General features: G+C 40.2%; 1 protein-coding gene across 4 annotated transcripts in view; it reads left to right on the forward strand.

Annotated features, from left to right (window-relative positions):
- CAMKMT (calmodulin-lysine N-methyltransferase) overlaps nt 1–21,737 on the forward strand; it is a 387,780-nt gene that overhangs the window by 357,160 nt on the left and 8,883 nt on the right. For all 4 annotated transcript variants that reach the window (XM_025992568.2, XM_072741732.1, XM_025992570.2 and 1 more), the window contains 2 exons: nt 6,819–6,893; nt 14,050–14,113. In XM_025992568.2, the coding sequence (XP_025848353.1) occupies nt 6,819–6,893; nt 14,050–14,113 (139 nt within the window). The remainder of the gene's footprint in view (nt 1–6,818; nt 6,894–14,049; nt 14,114–21,737) is intronic.

Raw genomic sequence — 21,737 nt, forward strand, 5'->3', positions numbered from 1 at the left:
TTTTAACTTCTCTTTTTTGTTTATTTGTTTATTTAGCTGGGAGCTGAGTCTATTGCTTTAAGACCTTTCTTTCTTTCTTTCTTTCTTTCTTTCTTTCTTTCTTTCTTCTTTTCTTTTAGACCTTTCTTTTCTGATATAGGCATTTAGTGCTATTAATTTCCTTCTATGCACTGCTTTAGTGGCATCCCACAAATTTTATATGTTGTATTTTCATTTTAATTCAATTAAAAATATTTTTCAGTTTCTGTTTTGATTTCTTTTTTTGAATTCTAGGTTATTTATAAGTGTATTATTTATTTTCCAAATACTTAGAGATTTTACAGAGTATATTGATTTCTAATTTGATTCCATAGTGTCCAGGGAACTTTTTTTTTTAAGATTTTATTCATTTACTTTAGAAAGAGAAAGAGAGAGCAAGGAGGAGAAGCAGAGGGAGAGGGACAAGCAGACTCCACATTGAATATGGAGCCTGACACGAGACTTGATCCCACAACTCTGAGTTCATGACCTGAGCCAAAACCAAGAGTCAGACACTTAACCAACTGAGCCACCCAGTCACCCCAGGGAACATATTTTTATATGACTGGAATTCTTTTAAATTTGTTGAAAATTAAAATATAACCCAGAAATAGTATATTTTGATAAATGCTCCATATCTAGTTGGGGAAAAAAAGGTATATTCTGCTATTGCTGGGTGTTCTATAAATATCAATTGTCATGTTGGTTATAGCATTGCTAAGGTCATCTATAACTGGTTATTTTCTGTCTGTTTCAATTAGTTATTGAAAGAGGAGTATTGAGGGATGCCTGGGTGGCTCAGTAGTTGAGCGTCTGCCTTCAGCTCAGGGCATGATCCTGGAGTCCTGGAATCGAGTCCCACTTTGGACTCCCATGGGGAGCCTGCTTCTCCCTCTGCCTGTGTCTCTGTCTCTCTGTGCCTCTCATGAAATAAATAAATAAAATCTTTAAAATGAAAGAAAGAGGAGTAATGAAATCTTTCATTATAATTGTGATTTTGTCTGCTTTCTTGCAGTAATACCCATTTCGGCTTCACGTTAGAAACTCTGTTATTCAGTTCATAAACATTTAGAAGTGTTATGTCTGCTTCTTGAATTGGTCTTTTAACATTATAATGTGATCCTTTTTACAACGAGGAACATTCTTTGCTCTGAAATCTACTGTATGACATTCATATGGCCACTCTGGCATTCTTTTGACTAGTGTTGCTGGTTTTAACCTATTTGTGCTTCACATTTAAAATACATTGGCTGTAAGCTCCATACTTCCATCTAGCATTTTAATCTAATCTGACACTCTTGCCTTTTAATTGGGGCATTTAGACCATTTTTACTTAGTGCAAGTACTGATATGGTTAAATTTAAATCATTTTGTTTTTTTGTTTTCTGTTCCATCTATTCATCTTCTTTTCATCTTTCTCTGCTTCACTTGATTAAATGAGTATATTTTATTATTCTACTTTATCTCTTTTGTTGACATATTAGCTGTAATTGTGTTTAGTAGTTGCTTTAGGTTTTATAGTATACATCTTTAACTTCTCACAGTCTATCCTCAAATAATGTACCACTTCATCTACACTATAAAAACCTTATCATAGTATACTTCTACTACTCCCCTCCCAGTCTTAAAGCTATTGCCCTATATTTTACTTATATATATATATTATAAACCCCACAGTACTTGTTATTTGTTTAACCAGTCGATTATATTTCAAAGAGTTAAATAATAAACAAAAAATCTTATATATTTGCCCATGTAGTTACAATTTTTGGTTCTCATCATTTCTTTCTGTTGATCCATATTTTTGTCTGGTATGATAATTCTTCCACCTAAAGGACTTTCTTTACATTTCTTATAATGTAGATCTGCTGGTGATTAATTCTTTCAGCTTTTATATGTCTAAAAACATCTACTTCATCTTTTGAGGGGAAAAACATTTTAAACTGGCTATAAAATTCTAGGTTGACAGGATTTTTATTTTCCATTCAGACTTTAAAGATATCAATCCGCTGTCTCTGACTTGCCTCCATTACTCACAAGAAATATGCTATTGTCCTTACCTTTATTTATATGTAATGTGTTTCTCTTTTCCTCTGGGTGCTTTACAGATTTTCTCTTCATGATTGCTTTTGGACAATTTGATTAAATTATTTGTACCATGTAGTTTTCTTCATGTTTCTTATGCTTGAAGTTTTTTGAAATCTCTTGATCTGTAGGTTAATAGTTTTCATTAAATTTGAAAACATTTCAGCCATTATTTTTGGAAATAGTTTTTCTGGATCTCCCCCTCTTCTGTTCTTTGGGGACTCCAATTACACATATATTGATCACTTAAATTTGCCCCACAGCTCACTTACTGATCCTCTTTTAATTTATCTCTATTCTTTGTCCCTGTCTATATTTCATTTTGTATGGTTTCTGTTGCTTTGTTTTCCAGTTCATTTATCTTTTCTTCTGAAATGTCTAATCTGCTATTAATTCCATTTAGTGTATTTTTGCTCTCAGACATTGTTGTTTTCATCTTCAGAATTTTAATTTGGGACTTTAAAAGTATCTTTCTTGTCTCTATTCATTTCTTTAAATACAGTGGATACCATTATGGTAACTATTTTAACACTCTTGTCTTAATTCTAACATCTGTGTTAGGTTTAGTCCAGTTTTAGTTGTTTGATTTGTCTCATTATAGGTTGTATTATTTCAATTTTTGCATGCCTGGTAATCTTTGATTATATGCTAGATAGTTTTTTAGAGAGGAAATGGGGAAGAGCAGAGGGAGAAGGAGAGAGAGAATCCCAAGCAGGCTCTACACCCAGCACAGAGCCCAACACAAGCTCAGTCTCTCGACCCTGAGATCATGACCTGAGCTAAAATCAAGAATTGAACATACCTGACTGAGTCACCCAGGTGCTCCCAAGTATTTTATATTTTACTTTGTTGGATTCTGAATGTTTTTGTATTCCTATAAATGTTTCTGAATTTTGTTCAGAACAGTTTCAGAGCAATTTTTGTTTCAGAACAGTTTCTAGAGCCATATCCTAGAGTAGATGAAAAGGCTCTACTGTATAAGAGGAGGTACTACCTTTAGATAGGGGTATGGTATCTTTAATTCATCTATGATAACAGGCAGGAGGGCAGAATATATAGATAAGATGCTATTAGGAGCGAAACTGTAGTGGTGGGAGTTTGTGGAAGTTCTCATCTGATACCTACAATTTTGACAGTAAAATATGTAGCAAGATCATCAGCCGAAAGTCAGGATGAGAAAGGAAGTGTTAGAATTTGGAAACAGAGAAAGTAGTACAAAATAACAACCTGGGAGATGGGGGATGGGGCGGATAAGTAAGTGGACAAAAAAAGTCTAAGTCTAACTGCCAGACTTCATCAAGGGTCCACTTGAGGTTCATTGTCATGAATTTAAAGCAAATCCAATCATGATGCATTTGAGCTTTCTCCGCCCACACTCAGGTGCACAGGTACAGCTTCAGAACAGGCAGAGAGTTAGATTTTACAGATAGGAGGAAGTAAGAAAGGGAAAAAGGAGTAGAGAGTGTATGCAAAGGAGTAATTAAGATGATTGGCTGTGGGATGTGAGCTGTGTAAAGAGAGAAGATAAACATTATGGAAGAGAGATAGGGACATGGTGATGGGACTAGCAGATTGTTGGCCAGTGGGACTGAAGAATGGTTGGGATTAGAGTACCTTCTGGAAGGGATGAGCTGTGAAAGGGTAGGTCAGGGTTTCGGGTATTCATAAAGACAAAGTCTAGAACAGTGCTACTTAACAAATAGGCCGTACACTGGAACTAATCTAGGAACTGCTTGTTACTGATCAATGAGGTGAGTTCAGAAATTGAAAGTAAATGTTTAGGAGCACTACTGTGATATCCAATCATCTGATCAGTGGGCTTGTGTTTAGAATGTCTTGAATTTTAAAATCTCATTTGCTATTAATATTTGTTGTATCTTATAAAACTGTCAGTCTGTAACAGACTGGATAAAACAACAACAGAAATCTGATCCTTCTCCACAACTAAAGTATTGCTCTAGATGATCATCATGTAAGTTATCTGAGAAGGGTGGAGGGTAAGGTCATTGGAAAAGAAGAGGTGAAAGGACCAGCTCCTTGAATATTGAAGTCACCATCACCCATTGCCTTCTGAGATAGAAGCCCTTCGGATTACATAGCTCCAGGGGGCAGCCTTCTCATTGTATACTATGTGTACACCACAAATCCAGAATACAATGTGAATGGTGCTCTCTGAGTGTTCAAGAAGGTGGCCATTGTTATCTCCATTTTATAGATGGGAAGGCAGACTCCCAAGTTCACACAACCAGCCAATGAAGGAACCGAAGTTTGAACTTAGGTGTGATGTGTCTGTCACACCAAAGCTAGACTCTGTTCTATACACCACTCTTTGTCATGTGCTTATGGTTATGGGGACAGCATAGTCATAAGCCTCATGAGAACTAGAAAAAAATGCTTTTTGGGAATGCGTTATGATCCACATGGCGAAGCCAAGCATTTCAGTTTCCTTAGAATCACTCTTGTTCAATCTGCTGTAGTAATCCATAGCCAGTTGCTGCCTAGACCCTCATCTCTCCAGTTTGTCTTTGTTGAATCAAGAGGCTGAAGCACCTCAGGAATCCAATATCCAGTATCCACCACAGGATTTCCGACACTTTCTTTCGTGTGCTTTAGCAATTACTTATGTATTAGAAACATTTTCTGAATAATAGTTACAGAATGATAAGATTATGAGGAATTTTAACACTTTTCTCTTTTTCCCAAAATTTGTGTGATGGGTCATTACTTTGATGATTTGAAAAAGTCAGTTATAGAGCTATATTCTAAACCAGCTTGTTCATGTAGAAACTCTTTAAGACTCTTAGGTCTCGGGATCCCTGGGTGGCGCAGCAGTTTAGCGCCTGCCTTTGGCCCAGGGTGCGATCCTGGAGACCCGGGATCGAGTCCCACGTCGGGCTCCTGGTGCGTGGAGCCTGCTTCTCCCTCTGCCTGTGTCTCTGCCTCTCTTTCTCACTGTGTGACTATCATAAATAAATAAAAATTAAAAAAAAAAAAAAAGACTCTTAGGTCTCTGACAGGAGCTGAATAGGCCTGGTTTCCCACTGAGCTGGAGTCCCAGCCACATGGGAGGCCTCAGTGTTTCCATATAAGTTGGTATTGGTTGTGTCCCATTCTCCCTAGGTGCATGGAGTTTCTGAGGAATTAATCTAAAAACAAAGAAAGCATTAATCTCTTAGGGTTTTCCTGGTTTCCTCCAATCCTTGGCTCTCCAGTGGGCCGAAGCAAGTACAACAGTAGAGTTAATTTATAAAGCTTGTCCAAGTGTCACAGGATGACAGATTCTTCTGGAAAGTCCTCCTGGAGCTCTGAGTCTATAATGCTTACACAACACATAGGACACAGTATCAGAATTATGGGCTTATGTGTCCACATGTCCTGCTAGGCTACCATCAAGAAGGCATAGCCTATGGCCCAGCACAGGGCCTGCCACATAGTAGGTGCTCAGTAACAATAATTTGAATAAGTTAATGGGTAACTGATGCTCAGTGTGCATAAATATTTTCATGATGATGTGTTTAATCTTTTCTACCTTAAGAAATTCACTACTGTTAATGTATATTAGTGTACCTGGGAAGAACTTTTGGACTTACCAAAATAAGACTTTTTTTTTTTTTTTAAACATTTGGCTTTTCACCTCAGGAAGATGTGGAAGAAATAAAGAACCCAAATAAGCAAATATAACTGGACAGGATGAGATGTGCTCATTCAGTTTGGTTTAAAATAATAATCAAAATAGAAAATAGGAGCACAATTTTACTTTGAAAAATAGCACTGCAAATCAGTTTTGGTGTGGAGGAAGGAATCGTTAAAATATTTTAATATGGTAAAATGCTAATATCACAGTTATTATTAAAAGTAACTTAAGGGACGCCTGGGTGGCTCAGCAGTTAAGCACCTGCCTTCCGCCCAGGGCGTGATCCTGGAGTCCCGGGATTGAGTCCCGTATTGGGCTCCCTGCAGAGCCTGCTTCTCCCTCTGCCTGTGTCTCTGCTTCTCTCTCTCCCTGTGACTCTCATGAATAAATAAATAAAATCTTTAAAAAAATAAAAGTAACTTAAAATCTTTCATTAGCTTTATAAGCACAACTAGATTTTTTTAATATGGTTATTAATTATTGTTGTTAATATGAGGTTGAAAACCTGATCTTCTTCTGGGAGACTGAGTGTCAGGATGGGTGAATTTTAAAATATGCCTAAAACCTGAGAACTACCAAATGAAATTTGGCTTTTCTTTTCATCTATCTTGCCAGATCACTCATTTCATCACTAAGAATGCAACTGACATGCCAGGCAAAATAGATATACACCAAGTTTCACATCATTTATTTTTTATGAATTTGTATTCCAGTCAGATGGGGAATACTTTGATCTCAATATGTACCTCATTGATGTTAAGAGTCTAGACTCACTGTAATGGCTACAGTAAAAATAAGATATTTTTCCTGGGTTCATCTACCAAAAAAAAAAACCATAAAAACTAGCACAAACTTAACTATTATATATAAATAGAGAATTCTCCTCTTCTGGATTTGAAGGCTAAATAAAATACAGAGCAGACAGTTCCATCCCTAGTTTTTTTTTGTTATACCTTTTGAAATAATTTGTATATACCTTTTAAATAATTTCAAGTGCCACAAAAAATAATGTTAATAGCTCAAAATCAAAAGTTAAAAAAAAAACCTAAGTATGATTTTTAAAAATCTTTTTCTCCTCAAGCGTTTTACGATGGGATAATGAGACAGATGTCTCTCAACTGGAAGGACATTTTGGCATTGTTATGTGTGCTGACTGGTAAGTACATAAAAATCATAAAAGTCCTGTTAGGAAAAATAGCTTTGCTGGAGTAATTGGGCTGTGCTGCTTTGCTGACGGCTAAGCAAAGTCAACAAATGAAGCACAAAGCCACCTTAACCTCAACAAATTAATATTCATCTCCATGTGACAGTTATAAGGTAGTCTTCTATCACACAGTAACTTCTACCACATTATTTCCCAAAGATTGATTTTGAGAAGCATTTCCATTTTCTGGAATTGCCTCTGTTTCATGCTTGACGTATCAGTAAATGGACGACTTAGGCAAATTGCAAATAATTATGGCTCGGAGAGGAATAGTCTGGAGAAAAAGGAGTTTATCAACACAAACAGCTCAATTAGCTTACTTCTTAGGAAAGATCTGACTATTGATATAAGGGAATATAGGTACATGTGTGTACACACACATATATGCTCCGACAAATCAATCCATTTGTGCAATATCTTTGGGGAAATATCTTTTCTTAAAATGTATGTTTGCTATCTAAATTTTCAGTGTCTTCAATTAAGATATTTAATTATACGCAAAACAGGAATTATAACATTACATTTTATTGTTATGCAAATAACATTAAAATCTCTGTCAGGTGCCTGCTTTTTAAAAATAATTTACATTAGATATTTTGTCTTCTCGTTTGGCTCAGTCTACTTACTGTCAATGAAGTCTGATCCTAAGTTACAGGATAAATATGTATCAAACCTTAATAATTATCTCAAATAATCTTAGGTATTTCCTTCATGCGTGTTGAATAATAACTATTTCAGCATATGGAAACATTGACAGTTCAAAAATATTTTCCCCGGGAAGAGTAAGATCTTATTTGTAGTTTCATTATGTTTTTACAACACTTGAGACTTGAAAACACAACAAGTTCAGATTCCGAAGAAGTTCTGTTGTATTGATCAACCCAATTATAAGATCCAGAACCTGGAGATAGATGACTTCCCTCAAGGAGAGTTAAATGAGATTTTCAAGCAGTCATTACTATTCTTATTTTAAAATTAAGACTTTCAATAGGTAACTCCTCTATGTAAGTCACTGGAATCAGATCTTTCTTTTTTTTTTCTTCTGAAAAATACTTCCCCATGGAAAATAAGTATCCTATTCTATTTCTAGCTGAGATTTTCTAGCTTTCCATGGCCCTTTTAGTGTCTTTGCACCCAATTTTGGAAAAACCTTGCACCCAAAGAGGGAAAAACAGCTTTTGAACTAATCATTGATATTGTGCCTAACGCTATATCCCTCATCTAATCCAAAAATAAGGAGCTAAGACCTCACCATATGATTTGAACAAGTAATTTAGTAAATGCCTCTCCTCACCAAATATGAGAAAGGATCCTCCAGGTTTCATTGCACAGATGAAGATAATGCTGGCAGGATCAGATCAGATTAAGCATGAAAGTCAGATCAGAGAGCAGCAGAAAGAAGGAAGGAGGGCAGCATCTTCTTGGAGGTTTAGATGAGGGTTGCACCCGTGGGCTCCGACATGTGGAGAAAGTCAGCTCTGGCCAGGAGATTCGAGTTTAAATGTGTCCTTCACAAAAATATCAGAACAGCCTGGCTTTGTCAGACCTTGTGTTATGGGCACTCACACCATGTCATCCTATTTGTACCAGAAAGACAAGCAGAGGAAGTAAGATTTAAGCTCTTTTCTGATTAATGTTCTCGGTGAGGTTAAAAATAGCCACACAACATGTTTGAGAAATAGTCTTTTTTCCCTAGCGAACAACAGGGTCACGTACAACTGATATACATAATGCATATTCAGTGAAGGCTTTCATTACAAATACATAACGCAGTACAATGTTAGATGTACACACACACACACACACACACACACACCACACACACACACATTTAGTAGCTATGTGAGAATTTACGGATTCAAATGAATTAAGTACACCCAAGTTTTATTTTATAAATGGCTTTTCTATGCGTGAGGTGTTAAGTTGGGTTTTTTTCCCCCTGGTGTTGTAAGTGCCAGAATGTCAGGCTGTTTATAATTTCCCATTTGTAAATGTGAAACATTAAGCTACTCTCACTGCAATGCTGATATTATTTCCAAAAGAAATGCTTTGGTAATGGTCTCTCTTCATATTCACAGGGATGGGTAAGCTGCTTAGAAACTTAGAAAGCACGGTGATATTTATAATATGCATGTTGTGCGCAAAGCAGTGAAGCACAGACTCTGGGCGCTCTTTATGTCCTGTCAATTTGGCGTCTCTCTGTCAGTTATTCTGTGGGTGCTGTTTCTAGGGACAGGCAGGCAGACTATGCTGCATTTTTTTTTTACAGTGTCACAGAGGAGGGGAATAAAAACAACAACAAAAAACCCTCTCTTTAGACACTACCTCCAAGATGAAACCTGAAATACTCAGTGGCAGAAATAGGTGCCACACATAAATAGATCACACTGTCTCACACCACCCTTTGGTTATTGTCAGTCAATGAGATCTGGATTAGGCCATAGGAATATGAAGCAAGAGTTGGAGTTCAAATATTAGGTACATGGATTAAATTCCTTATTGAAGCATTTCCAGCAAGGGTGGCATTGTCTGATTCTCTGAATAGCTAACCACTGGTACTGCTTGATCCCATTTACATGAAAACAAGCTCTATTCACAAACCTATTCCAAACCCACATTGTGGTTCAAGTAAAATGCACATGATTACAACGAGCGGGTGATATGTTTATGTTTTTAAATCATTCATATATTCATATATTTACATTCAAACATTCATAAACCCGTGGGCTATGGGGGAAATAACTTATTTCCCAGAAAAGACAGTCTTCTTAGTTCACATCTACATTTAGGAGCTCAACTAGATTATAAAATAAAGAGGCAAGCTGTGAAAGCTAGTCATTATTTCACCTTTCAGCATACTTGACAATGAAATATAGTTTCATGGTTCAACAGTTCCTAAATAACTTGTAAAATGTCAACTTTGAAATAAACAGAAGGAAAAATCGAGGTACAGCCACACCTGCAAAGGATGGTGTTGACAAACATCAAAATATTAGAATATTCAACCACAGGTATAGGAAAAAACCTGCCTATTAAGTTCCTTGGTTGACTTATTTAACATCGAATTCCATAGAAGCGTTCCTTTCTGCTGGAATGCAGTCCAGCCCCGTCCTTGCTGAGTTGAGAATAGCAAGTGATTGTTAATTTTCAGCCTGCCTTTCTACACTCCTGTTCAATCACAATAATCTAAGAGTCTGGAAGTAAGATGTTGTGTGTGTGTGTTTTTTTTTAATCCAATGAACGTTTTCAGTGTATGTTTGATGGCCTTCCAGTTTATTGTAGCTCTGCAAAAATAAAAAAATGATTCCATACATAGGAATTATCTAAAAGCTTGGAAAGCAGGTCTGAAATGCCATCCATAGCCTGACACATTGATTGAGCTAGGTCTGCCGGACAGTCCACACCATGTCTGCACACACAGTCTGAGACTTTGCGGAGAGACATAGTGGCAGGGAAAGGTTACACCACCTCACTGACTCCCTTAGCATTTTTACACTACATATAGTGGATTGTTTCTTTTTTTTTTTTTTTTTTTTTGTCTTTCTAAATTATGAAAAAAGTTTGGTGTTTAAGGTATTTTTATGGAAGAATTTTTTTTTTCTCAAAACAGCCTCTGGAATATCTTCATTTTCTTCCAGATGCTGTGATCATGGATAGTTCTAAATCACCACCTTTACACCTGAAAAACCCTTTAACACAAATGCAGCCAGTCCTTTCACCTCATACCTAAAATTCAGTCCCAGAGAAGATAAACAGACTGCCAGAGATCGGGCCCCCTGGGTGAGAGCCCCAAGGGAGATCAGAACCTCCATCAGTCCCTGGCTCCCCAACCATCAGTGGATAAAAACTGTTAGAGGCCATTCTTCTGCTGCAAGTTAAATCTACAACAAGGAATTTAACTTCACATATCACCTTAAAGATTACACAGAGGTCTCCTTTCTGTGGATGCTCCCAGAGAAATGCCTCTTTGTCGGCTACACTAATTTATTTCCCTCTGAGTAGAGAAGTAGATGCCTGCGCTCTGCGTAAAACTCTGACTGACCCTATGGGAGGCAGGGAAAGTGGTGGCCCGGTACCTTCCCTTTGTCGAGAAATCTGTGATTCAGATCAATGAAACAAAGCGAGTTAATTCCACAAGTCCATTACATAGAGGGTGGTGTGTGTGTGTGTGTGTGTGTGTGTGTGTGTGTGTGCGTGTGTGTTTTAATGGCCAAACTAGACTGACTGTCCATGTATTTTGATCAGTAACGGAAGGGAGAGTTGAAATTCTATCTCCATTCTAATCAGTGACCCACTCAGCCTTTTTTAAGTAGATCCACTTAAGCTACTGTTGTTCTCTGAGCCCATTAGGACTTATTTAAGGGGTGAATTTTCAGATTATGTATCACTCCCACTAAAGCACATTGAAATTGCTCATATGACATATCCTACAAAGCATTATAAATTCTGCATCAGAGGTAAGTAGAAAGGTGAGCTTGCTGGGAATAAAGGCTTATTCAAGAATGATAGAAATTGCTTTGAGGAAATTTAATTTGGGAGGATGGAGTAGACAACATCACCATTCAAACAACTGTGTTTGGAATGGGTGCTTGGGTGTTAAGTCACATTCTCCAGTGAGCTGCAATGTTAATATCTTTGTCACGTCACCAATGTTGACTGTTGTTCTTTATAAGATTACGTTTTAAGCTCGGTTTTTAAGGGGCTGATTATTTATTGCTGACAGAAATTGCTGTGCATCCTATAGGATGCACAGGTATAAACTGAAGACTGCTCTTTTGCTTAATGTTGTATATCCCAACCAGCCAGCTCTCCAGCAGGCCTGAGAAACTGACAGATTTTCCTACAGCAATTAGTCTTCTTAAAACAAAACAAAACAAAACAAAAAAAAACAGAGGGCCACCTTGCTGGCTCAGTTGGTTGAGTGTGCAACTCTTGCTTTCAGGGTTGTGAGTTCAAGCCCCATGTTGGGTGTAGAGATTACTTAAAAATAAAATCTTAAAAAATACACACACATACAACAGGATGCTTAATCATTAAAATTTAAGATAGTATCACTTCACTAAAGAGTAAGGTATATAGTCCTGAAAACTTTAAAAACCACACAGAATTTGAGTCCTTTCTCATCAACCCTTAATGATTATTAATCACCAATTAGTATGACTTACAGGCATTTGAATCAGATACATTCTACACTCTAAGATTTAAGTATTTTTTCATGGAATGATATGAAAATTTTCCCCTGGCGCATTGTCAGGTTATCCTGGTTGATGGATGGAGTGGGATAAGGTTCCCATTCTAGACATGATTTCTAACTCATCTTGAAAGGATTCTTTTTCCATTGCTCAAAACATCCTTTTATAGAAGAATCTTCTAGCGAACACACCGTAGTTGAACCCAAGCACTGACTTCTTGGCAAATTCTCATAAACTGTTATCCCCACTCCTCTTTCTCAAATGAGAGAATTGGAAAATGGACGCCTGGGTGGCTCAGTGACTGAGCATCTGCCTTCGGCTCAGAGTGTGATCCCAGGGTCCCAGGATCAAGTCCTACATAGGGTTCCTTGCAGGGAGCCTGCTTCTCCCTCTGCCTATGTCTCTGTGTGTGTATGTCTCTCTCTGTCTCATGGATAAATAAATAAAATATTTTTTTAAAAAAGAGAGAGAGTTGGGAAAGAACTGGATTGGTGAGACATTCCTACCTAAGTGTTGATTCTCCCTTAACAATACCAGTAAAGGAGTGTGTACACCCTGTTTTAGGGTCATTGAAACCAACACTCTACATAAGCTGCTTGATTTCGAGGACCATGTTGATCTGCTAGTCAGCCAGTGAGCAGGTACTTACAGAGTTCCTTCTAGGTGTATATGTTGTGCTAGCACTTGCAGCGCATAAATGAATAGAGACCAGAAGCTCTTTATTTTATTCCTAGCTTGTCTCCAGGGCCTGAAACAGCTCATAGTATATAGTAGGTATTCATCAAATATTTGTCAGCTAATATATATTATCGATGTGATGGCCATATCAGCCACATAGGTGGGCCTTTTTTTTTTTTTTTTAATAGGTGGGCCTTTACTGACCAGGAAAACTGAGGCCTTTTGTGGAGACCTCACACATAGCAGAAAGGTCAAAGTCGGAGTGCTGTTAAACCCTACACTGTACTCCCCACTTGCCTGTAGTGTGACTCCATATGGCAGCCCTCATACTAACAGCTGATAGTCACCCTTAGCTCAGATAAGGTGAGGCAGGGCCCTAGAATGGGTGGTACTTACTCACGCTATATGAGGAGTAGGGTCCTACAGCAAACTGCAGCATTAGAAGGGGTGGGGGATAGGGGGCTCCATGGAGGTCCCTCATGGGATGACTGATGCACAAGGCTGCTCAGTGCTCTAGCCCACAAGTCCCAGAGAAGGGAAATCGGCCCCAAGCAGACTGACCCAACCAAAGGAGTAACAGAGCAATAATAGAAATTCTCAAAAGACCAAAGGAGGAAAATGAAAAATCATAGGGAAGTGGGGAAAAAAAAATCAATGAAAAGTGATTTCTCCTGAAAGTCAAAGGAGAAAAACCCAGAGTTGCTGTGGTCTCTGTGACACCTAGCCCAAATCTGGTCTTTGTTTTTGAAACTGTTTACTCCTGAGTCGTTGGTTGAGTCTGACATCAGCACTGCTCCTAGTCACTAAAGACCATCATCACCTGAGATCTGTTCTGTGATTTGGGCATCACAGGTATTTGTTTCTGGAGGGTGGCCTCACAGTACCCTCAGTGGGCCGATGGCCCAGGTCTACAGAGACTAGGCTCTAATGATGGGAAGTGTTTCATCTCAACCAGATGATTCCCCCAAACACCAGCTTAGACTTTATCCCTTTAACACTAACACATGGCCCAGTCATGTGTGAATCCTGGCCAATTGCACGTTGATGACTTGGCTTTGGTCGGATAACACTGACCACAATCTTTTTTTCTTCCAGTGAGACACTTGAATGGAGGGAAACAATTTCTCCCTTTTTGGTGTTGAGTAAACATGTGTAATTACCCTTGTACTTACCTCCATTAGTATCATTAAACTTGGAAACCCAATTTAATCTGGATTCTGCTCTCTTCTCAATGTCAGCCTGTTTCTGGACCAATACAGAGCAAGCCTTGTTGATGCAATAAAGAGATTACTCCAGCCCAGAGTAAGTATGTTTCTATTTTCTCCTGAACACTGGCTTCAGAATAATTAGTCTGTGCACAAAGATGGAGAGAGTAATGGAATGGCAGGATTAATGTCATGTAATACTTTAATACTTATTATGTCCAACTTCAATTGGGTCTTCTGATCTATCAGATTCTTTCCTAATCATAACTAGGAAACTTCTTACCCTTGGCCTTCTGATAAGGAACACAGTGGGTAGTAAAATAAATGAAACCGCTTCAAAGATAGTGTGAGATTATTTTTATCAAAGAATTTCTTGAGTCTTTTCCTTTGATAACAATATCTTCATATTAAAGTAGAAGTATGATATTGAAAGTTTTCTGTTGACTTCTGTCATTTTAAATCCCTTCAATGGTAACCTTTGTCATTGGGTATTTATTTATTGCAAAAAAAATATTTTTTTTTCTTTTTCTTTCTGTTTATATCAAAGAAAAAGGACTTCAGATGAATCTGTATATTAAAAGTTCTTCGCTTTAAAAGGAAGCCATTATTTACATATTATAAACATTAGGTCACAATGAAGCCAAGCATGGCATAAAATATTGTGCACATTTTTACATTTATATATCCATTTATGCCTGTGAGTAAATTACAGAGTTTGTAGCCACTCTTATTTTGTTGGGCTGTTACACTAAGCTAGGAGGTCCTGCAGCCTAACCGGAGAGTTAATATACATCTATTTAAAGTAAGAAAACGAGTTTAAAGCTCATGCATTTAAAAAAAAAAATCTTATAAGTATGGAAGACTCTTGCTGTGCCATAGGAATTTAAAATAGGTTAACAATGTTAATGCAGTCTAAGACAGGAACTCATATTTATCTGAGAAAGGGCTGCAGTGTGCATGTGTGTGGAGAGTATTTTCTGAAGTTTTGTTTCAAAAGTCTTTTAAGAAGGTTTGCTCTAGTCTTCTGACCTCGGTGAGACTTCCAGACTAATACCTTTCAATCTTTCTTTTATATCTTTTTCACATTGAAAGTCCCCAGAGCAATTTGATAATCGTCCTTTGCCTTACACTGTTGCTTTTTATTTTGTTATCTCTATATAGCTCAGAAACTTTAAATAGGCCTCTCAGAGGAGTAACCACAGCTTGGTAAGTGGTAATCAATTAAATTAAATTGGCCTTCTCAATTCCCCCTGTGAGGCGGGTAGTAGGTCTTGAGGCAAGGAAGGGGCATGCTCCAGTCTATTGATGGCTGCAGCCATGGTTGAGTGAGCAGCCCAAGTTGAGGGTAGAAGAAGGAATTGGGGGCCTCTTCATCCCTCCTGTTAGCCTTGGGTGATTCTTGTGAGCATTTGCAAGGTCAGTATTTTCAGAGAGGGCACGGAGATTCTTGGATGTAAAGGCCTCCGTGAAAACGTATCATACGAAGGTATAATGCTTTCAAGGACTCTGGATCTCACATGGCACAAACTGTACTTCACCAACACCCTTCAAAACCTATTTGTGGCAAATACTCCATTTTGCAGAGACTTGCATGATTTACCTAGGATCTATTTAAGTCATTCGAATGATTTACAATAGAAGACTGTCCAGGCTGTGAATAGTCCTAAATGCAGACTGGTCTGGAATCTCTAGCAGCTCTCCTGTACCCTTTATTAAACCCTAAACCTTGCCCGGAGTGTGGCTCCACACAGCAGCCCTCCTAGTGACAGCTGATACTGTTAGCTTGGAGAAGGAAGAGCCAGGGCCCCGGAGTAGGATGGCTGATGCACAAGGCTGCCGGGTGTTCTAGCCTATGGTGTACAAGACCCACCATATGAGAGGAACTCCAAGCTGTGAGTGGCACATGGATATACTGAAATCACTGCTCAGGAATCTCATCCCCATTGAGAGCTCGGGGGAGGCAGGGCACTTGCACTCCTGGGGCCTCCACCAGGTGGGCCATAGAAGGGTCACACACACTTGGCAGTGACCACCAGCAGCTCCATATCCTGTGCCTGCGGACTGGAAGAGTTCCCAGAGCTGGGGGTAACCAGAGCAAAAACGGAACCCTTCCTCTTCCAAGCTCTCAGGACTGGCTGTTCTGCTTCTAGAAGCTCTCCTCCTACTTGTTGGAGATGTTGGAGAAATCACAGTCTAAGACCAAGATAACATTCAAGGTTTACTGCCTTACAATTAGAGCTGCTTTCAGCGTTCTCTTGAGCCCAAGACAACTCCTCCATGGTGCTATGGCCCTGATGCTGTAGGGGCCACAAGAGGCCACAAGTTGAGAGGCAACATTGGTGGATCTTGAGTTCCTGGACATTCAAGGCTCAGTAAATTCAGTGGGCGATGCAGCAAGTTTTCAGAGTGCTCCAGAAAATCTGCACCCTAGCCAAATGCTTCAGATTCACAGGAGGGCCCTGGTTTCTGTGGAGGGTGGAAAGAGTCAGAAATATCTGCACACACAAGGCAAATCTGCTCTTCCTGTCAAGGCTCTCTGAGCCTGAGGTTCATTACCTCAGGGTCAGGGAGGTGTAAGTCCTTCATCTGGGCTGATGTAAAATAGTTACCTAGGGAAATGCCTAGCACAGCACCTGGCACACAGGATGCGCGCCAGAATGAAAACTGGTTCTTCCTTATTGCTGTGTTACCCTGTCAGGGTTAATACACATGAGACACTTCTCCAAAAGGACCTTGACTTGGCTGACAGGAGGACCAAATTCTGGTCCCTGATTAACACTAGCGGGCTCTGGAACTACCTTCTCACCCTATTTTCTTCTAAGTCCTCCTTATGGAGGGAAACTGTGCTTGGACTCTGGAGCCCGAAAGCTTAAAGCTCAGATCTGGGATCTGCCACCTACTGGGTTCATCTCATGAAGCCTGAGTTTCCCATCTGTAAAATGGGGAGGGAACAAGCCAATGCATCGGAAAGCTTTAGAGTGTGACTGGCTCTGAATATACGTTAGCTCTTGTGACCTAGAAGAACCAGAGAAACTTTCTGACTGTGGTGAGTGCAGAATTACAGGGGTCATTCTCCTTGCAGAAATGCTGGTGGGAGGGGGGAAGCACACCATTCTCTTGACATGAACGTTGGTGACTTCTGCACACACCTGCTGCTGCATGTCCCCTGCACCCACGTCCCGCGTGCCTGCATCAGGTCCCTCAGTGGCCCCAAGAAGACTCTCTACATGGATGAAGATGATACTTTCTACTGCAGACTGAGCAAGATGAGAGAGACGACTGCTAGTGGGCAAGAACAAGAGGTTGCAGGTGGCGAGCTGTGGGAGGAAATGAACTTCACCATTTCAGGGTGTGCAGTTCCTTGATTTCTAGCTAAGGCAAAACAGTGGTCTGGAGTGCTACAACCCAGTAGCAAAATAGGTAGGTGGAGAGGAGGAATTTTGCTGCTTTCAGATTTCTGTAATGGGCTCATCAGGGAGGGTGACAGACCACAGAGAGAGCCTAGCCACCACAGTGGGCTCCTGGCTTGGCCCAGTATCACTGTTAGATCCCAGGGCTGCGCTTACATCCTCAGCCACATGGGCACCTGTGGCTGCAAAGTCACAAGAGGGAGCCCCGAATTTCACCAGTTAGTGTTTACCACCGGCCCAAATAGAAACTTCCCTCAACTTGTTGGTTGAAAGTAGTTGCGAAACACTTGACTCCTGCTGGAATACTGCAAGGAACCCTCTAGCAAACTCCAAAGGTAAGAAGAAAAGAATAGATACTAAAAACGGAATGAGGTCAGCAAAATTTACTTATTCCAAGGAGCAATGTTCCCCCCACAACCCCTCCCCACACCTTTTTCCCTCCCGTGAGTGGCTTCTTGTTGCTGATGATTGATAGGTGACCCCCTGCTGTTGTGTTCTTTAAAGTACATCAGCAATGTCTGATATCAGAGGGCCAGAATGTAATTTAAAATACAGCCACAGCAACCTGCAAGTTGAACTTTAGCCTGGAAATGACAACCAACAAATGGTATCCACTAATATTCCTCTGAAATGGTTTTCGGTGCAGGAAAGGACATCGAGCCAGCTAGACAGTGTGAATTTACTCAGAACCACAAATAGATGGACGGAGATGCAGTGTTGACAGCCCTCCAGCTGGTTGCTGCTCACCAATTGCCAAGAATTCAAAAAATATCACCTTGGAATTCATTTAACCTTTAGAAACTGTCCCTAACTAAATGCCAAATTCCTGGAGCCCCACCTGTATGCAAGGAGTGCTATAAATGTAAATCGTGGACTCTGATTATGGAAGACCAGACAGATTTCTTCCCTTTTTTAAAAAATCCAACATCTCGGCATGCATCTGTACAAACCTCTGTTTTTGCTTATCTCAGGGAAATGCCTTGTGAGTGTGGGCTCAGGGCAGGGAACTGAGGTGGTGCTGGAGGCCTCCTCTGTTCCTGTCTGCTCTCTGGGTCAGAGGCCCCAAAAAATCCTCCCTTGTTCTTGGTGAGAATCTGTGTTCAGTCATACCTGCCTCTCCCAGTTGTAGGAATAGAGAGTCCCCAGGTGGTTTTAAGACCCTCAGAGCAGGGGCCTAGCTCTAAAAGTACTTTCTTAAGGTCTGCCCAGGTGCATAGTGCTGAGCCTCTGCCCCCAAAGTATTTATAATCTGGTTGTGGAAATGTAACAGACACACACATGTAGAACCACAGTGAACAGTGCAAAATGGCTTATAACAGCCCAGCCCTTGGTCATAGCATGGTGTTGCACTTACTCATTTTGACAATCTTCCTAATTTATATCTTCAATAGAATGTGAGATACTCAGGGGTTTGGACTCTGTCGTGATGCAACAAGCATTTGTTGAGCAACTACTATCTGGCACTGTGCTGGGAATGTGAGGTGTGGGTCTGCATATGAATCATGAGCACTAGGAGAATCTCAGTTTAGTAGGGCGGATTAGTGCTTGAGCTACCAGGAATCACAACACAATGTGATGAGTCACCGACTGCCTGAGAAAGGTTTCTCTGGGGACAGTGGCATTTGACTTTGGTCTTGAATAGTGAGAAGGGTGCCCTCAGCCTCAGGGAAGGGGACTAAAAGGTAGCATTCCTGGTGAGGAGGGTACAGCGCTCACAGATATAGAGCATCTTGAGTTTTAGGGTCAACAAGAAGTTTGTTCTGGCTGGAGTGTGAGAATCTGGGTGGTTTGGGGGTTAGGGTTGGGAGGGGCAGGAGAAGAGGTTAAAAGGTTAGTTTGGGGTACCATTTTATGAAAGGCTGAGGATACTCTGAGAAGAGACTGGGCTTTATTATATGGGTAATAGAGAGCCACTGACAATATTTGAGCAGTGGTAGAGTCAGATGTGGGTTCTAGAAAGATCCGACTGGCCAGCATAGAGGCTGCAATGGAGTAAGAGGGAGCTTGAAAGCAGCAAAGCTCCTCAGGGCACCATCGTGTACCAGCTTGTGCTCGGGATTGTCCAATTAGGAGATAGTGAAGATCTGAAGATGGAGATATTCACTGAGGAGTTCATTCATCAGACATTTCCTGTGTGCCTCTCAGATGCCAGATGCTGTAGTAGGACCTGGGGATAGAGTAAGATACAAAATACGGTCCTAAAGGAGCTCACAGTCTAGCGTGAGAAACAAGCAAGCGAGCAGTTACCTGACCGTGTCGTGGGTTAAGGCGATAGCAGAGGTAAGGATGAGCCATGGAAGTGGAAAGCAGAAGTGGCTGACAGCGGGGAGGCACAGCGTAGAGGCCAGGGGTGGTCAGCAAAGGCATCCTGGGGACAGGGTGTCTAATCTGGATGCTGAAGAATGAGGAGGGATGACCAGGCAGACAAAGAAGCAGGGCTAAGAGAAGCATTTCACCCAAGGGAATGCTTGCAAGTGGGGTCCGTAAAGGAACAAATTGGGGGACTGCAATGACTTTGGCCTGCCTGGAGCTCAAAGTGCGGGAGGGAATGGCCAGAACCAGAACTGCAGATATAGGCATGTGTCAGGTCATGCTGGGCTTCACCTGCCTTCCCAGAGCTACCCAGTGGTTGTCAATCCCTTTTTAAATGGCAGAAACTCTTGGTCAAAACAGTTTTAGCCATCATGCCAGTTATAAAACAGTTAAAAGTGAAGCAGCTGTAGTTAAACTGGTTGTAAGATTAACACTTCCTCTCTAGGTCTCCCTGGTCACCCTGGAAGCAACTGGAACATTGTCTGAAAATCATGTATGGCAGATGACAATGATGCAGGTGGGGGGCGGGGGGGGAATGTGGCATTGGAGGGTTTTACAGGCGATGCCATGATTCCCTGGTTTCCAGCTTCGTTTTGAAGGTGAAGGGTATGGAAATGCTTGGTACGTAGTAGGTACTCAGTGTGGGATGGGGAAGGAGTTTGGGGCCAAAGGTCCTGAGTTTTCCTGTAGACGGCGTAGGTTAACAGTACTTTCAGAACATCCTCCTAGACCTAGCAGGCTCCTTAAAAACATGGATGGGCCCTGGACTATGGTGAATGCTCCAGATATATACTCAGGAGTGCTGATGTATTAGTAAGAACTGAAGTCATGGACTTTGGCACAATTTCCTAGAATTTTAGAACAGGGAGAAAAAGTAGGCAGAGCCCTGGGGACCGCTGACAATCAAGAGGCAGGTGGAGAAGCCAGGGAAGGGGGTTGAGAGAGATGTAAGGGAAGAAGGCGGCATCTCAGAAACCAGGTAAAGAAAAAATAAACATAAGCTTAAACATGTAATTGGTATTTAATAGTTGGTTGCCTGGAAATGAAACAGGAATAAAGGCATTTCACTGGCATAGCATATTCCTTTTAAAAGAAATCTGAAGCATACTTATTTTTTCCAGAAGTACACACCCTTTAATATATGAGTATAGATTAGTCTAGCAAAATAACAACAAGTGAGCTCACGATGTAAACAATATCATTGCTGTTTAGTGGAACTACTCGTCTCTCCTCTCCAGGGATAAATGAATTCTCTCAAATTTCTGCCCATCAGTCAAAATTTTACATTCAATTGAGTGTTCATTCTGAGTTTAAGATAATTCTCTGACTTCCAATGCCTAGAAAGTTGGGCTTTGGTAAATTGAAAATAATTTTTCTAAAGTGATGAGCTAATTTGAAATCCATATATTTTTTTCTTGTTTTGATTTTTTGCAGCCTAAATTGTAAGGCGTATTCCTCTGATTGCACCAGTGTTCCTGCTCCACTGAGGACAAGGGGAAATCTAAAACCATTCCTTATGGGGTGGCTGGTGGTGCTCAGTGGCTGTTTATTGAATGAACAGATGATGAACTATTTGTCCCTCCTAAATATTGATTCACATCTCAAAAGAGTCTGTATTCAATGAAATGAAAAAGAAAACATTTTAAAACCCATAACTGAGTAATTAGATATTAAAACTACTGCTCACTCTTTGTCTTTGTTGTGGGTACAGTATTGTGCACAGAATGCTGCCCTCTGAAATCCCAGCAGAGCTACTGACTCTATAAAGTCTTCTTGGAGAAAATCTAAAGAATAAGCAATTCCAGAGATTCACATTTCTCAGATTATTCAACATCTGGATTTAGTTTATTCTCTCAATAAATACTGATTGAGAGTCAACTGTTTGCTAGACACTGAGAAAAATGCAGTGAATAAAACATTAGAAGATCCTGTCATCACGAAATGTACATTCCAGCCAGAGGAGACTCGCAATCACAAACAAGGATATAATGTGTGTTA

The sequence above is a fragment of the Vulpes vulpes genome, chromosome 16 (genome assembly GCF_048418805.1).
Source record: "Vulpes vulpes isolate BD-2025 chromosome 16, VulVul3, whole genome shotgun sequence".
In the NCBI taxonomy this organism is placed as follows: domain Eukaryota; kingdom Metazoa; phylum Chordata; class Mammalia; order Carnivora; family Canidae; genus Vulpes; species Vulpes vulpes.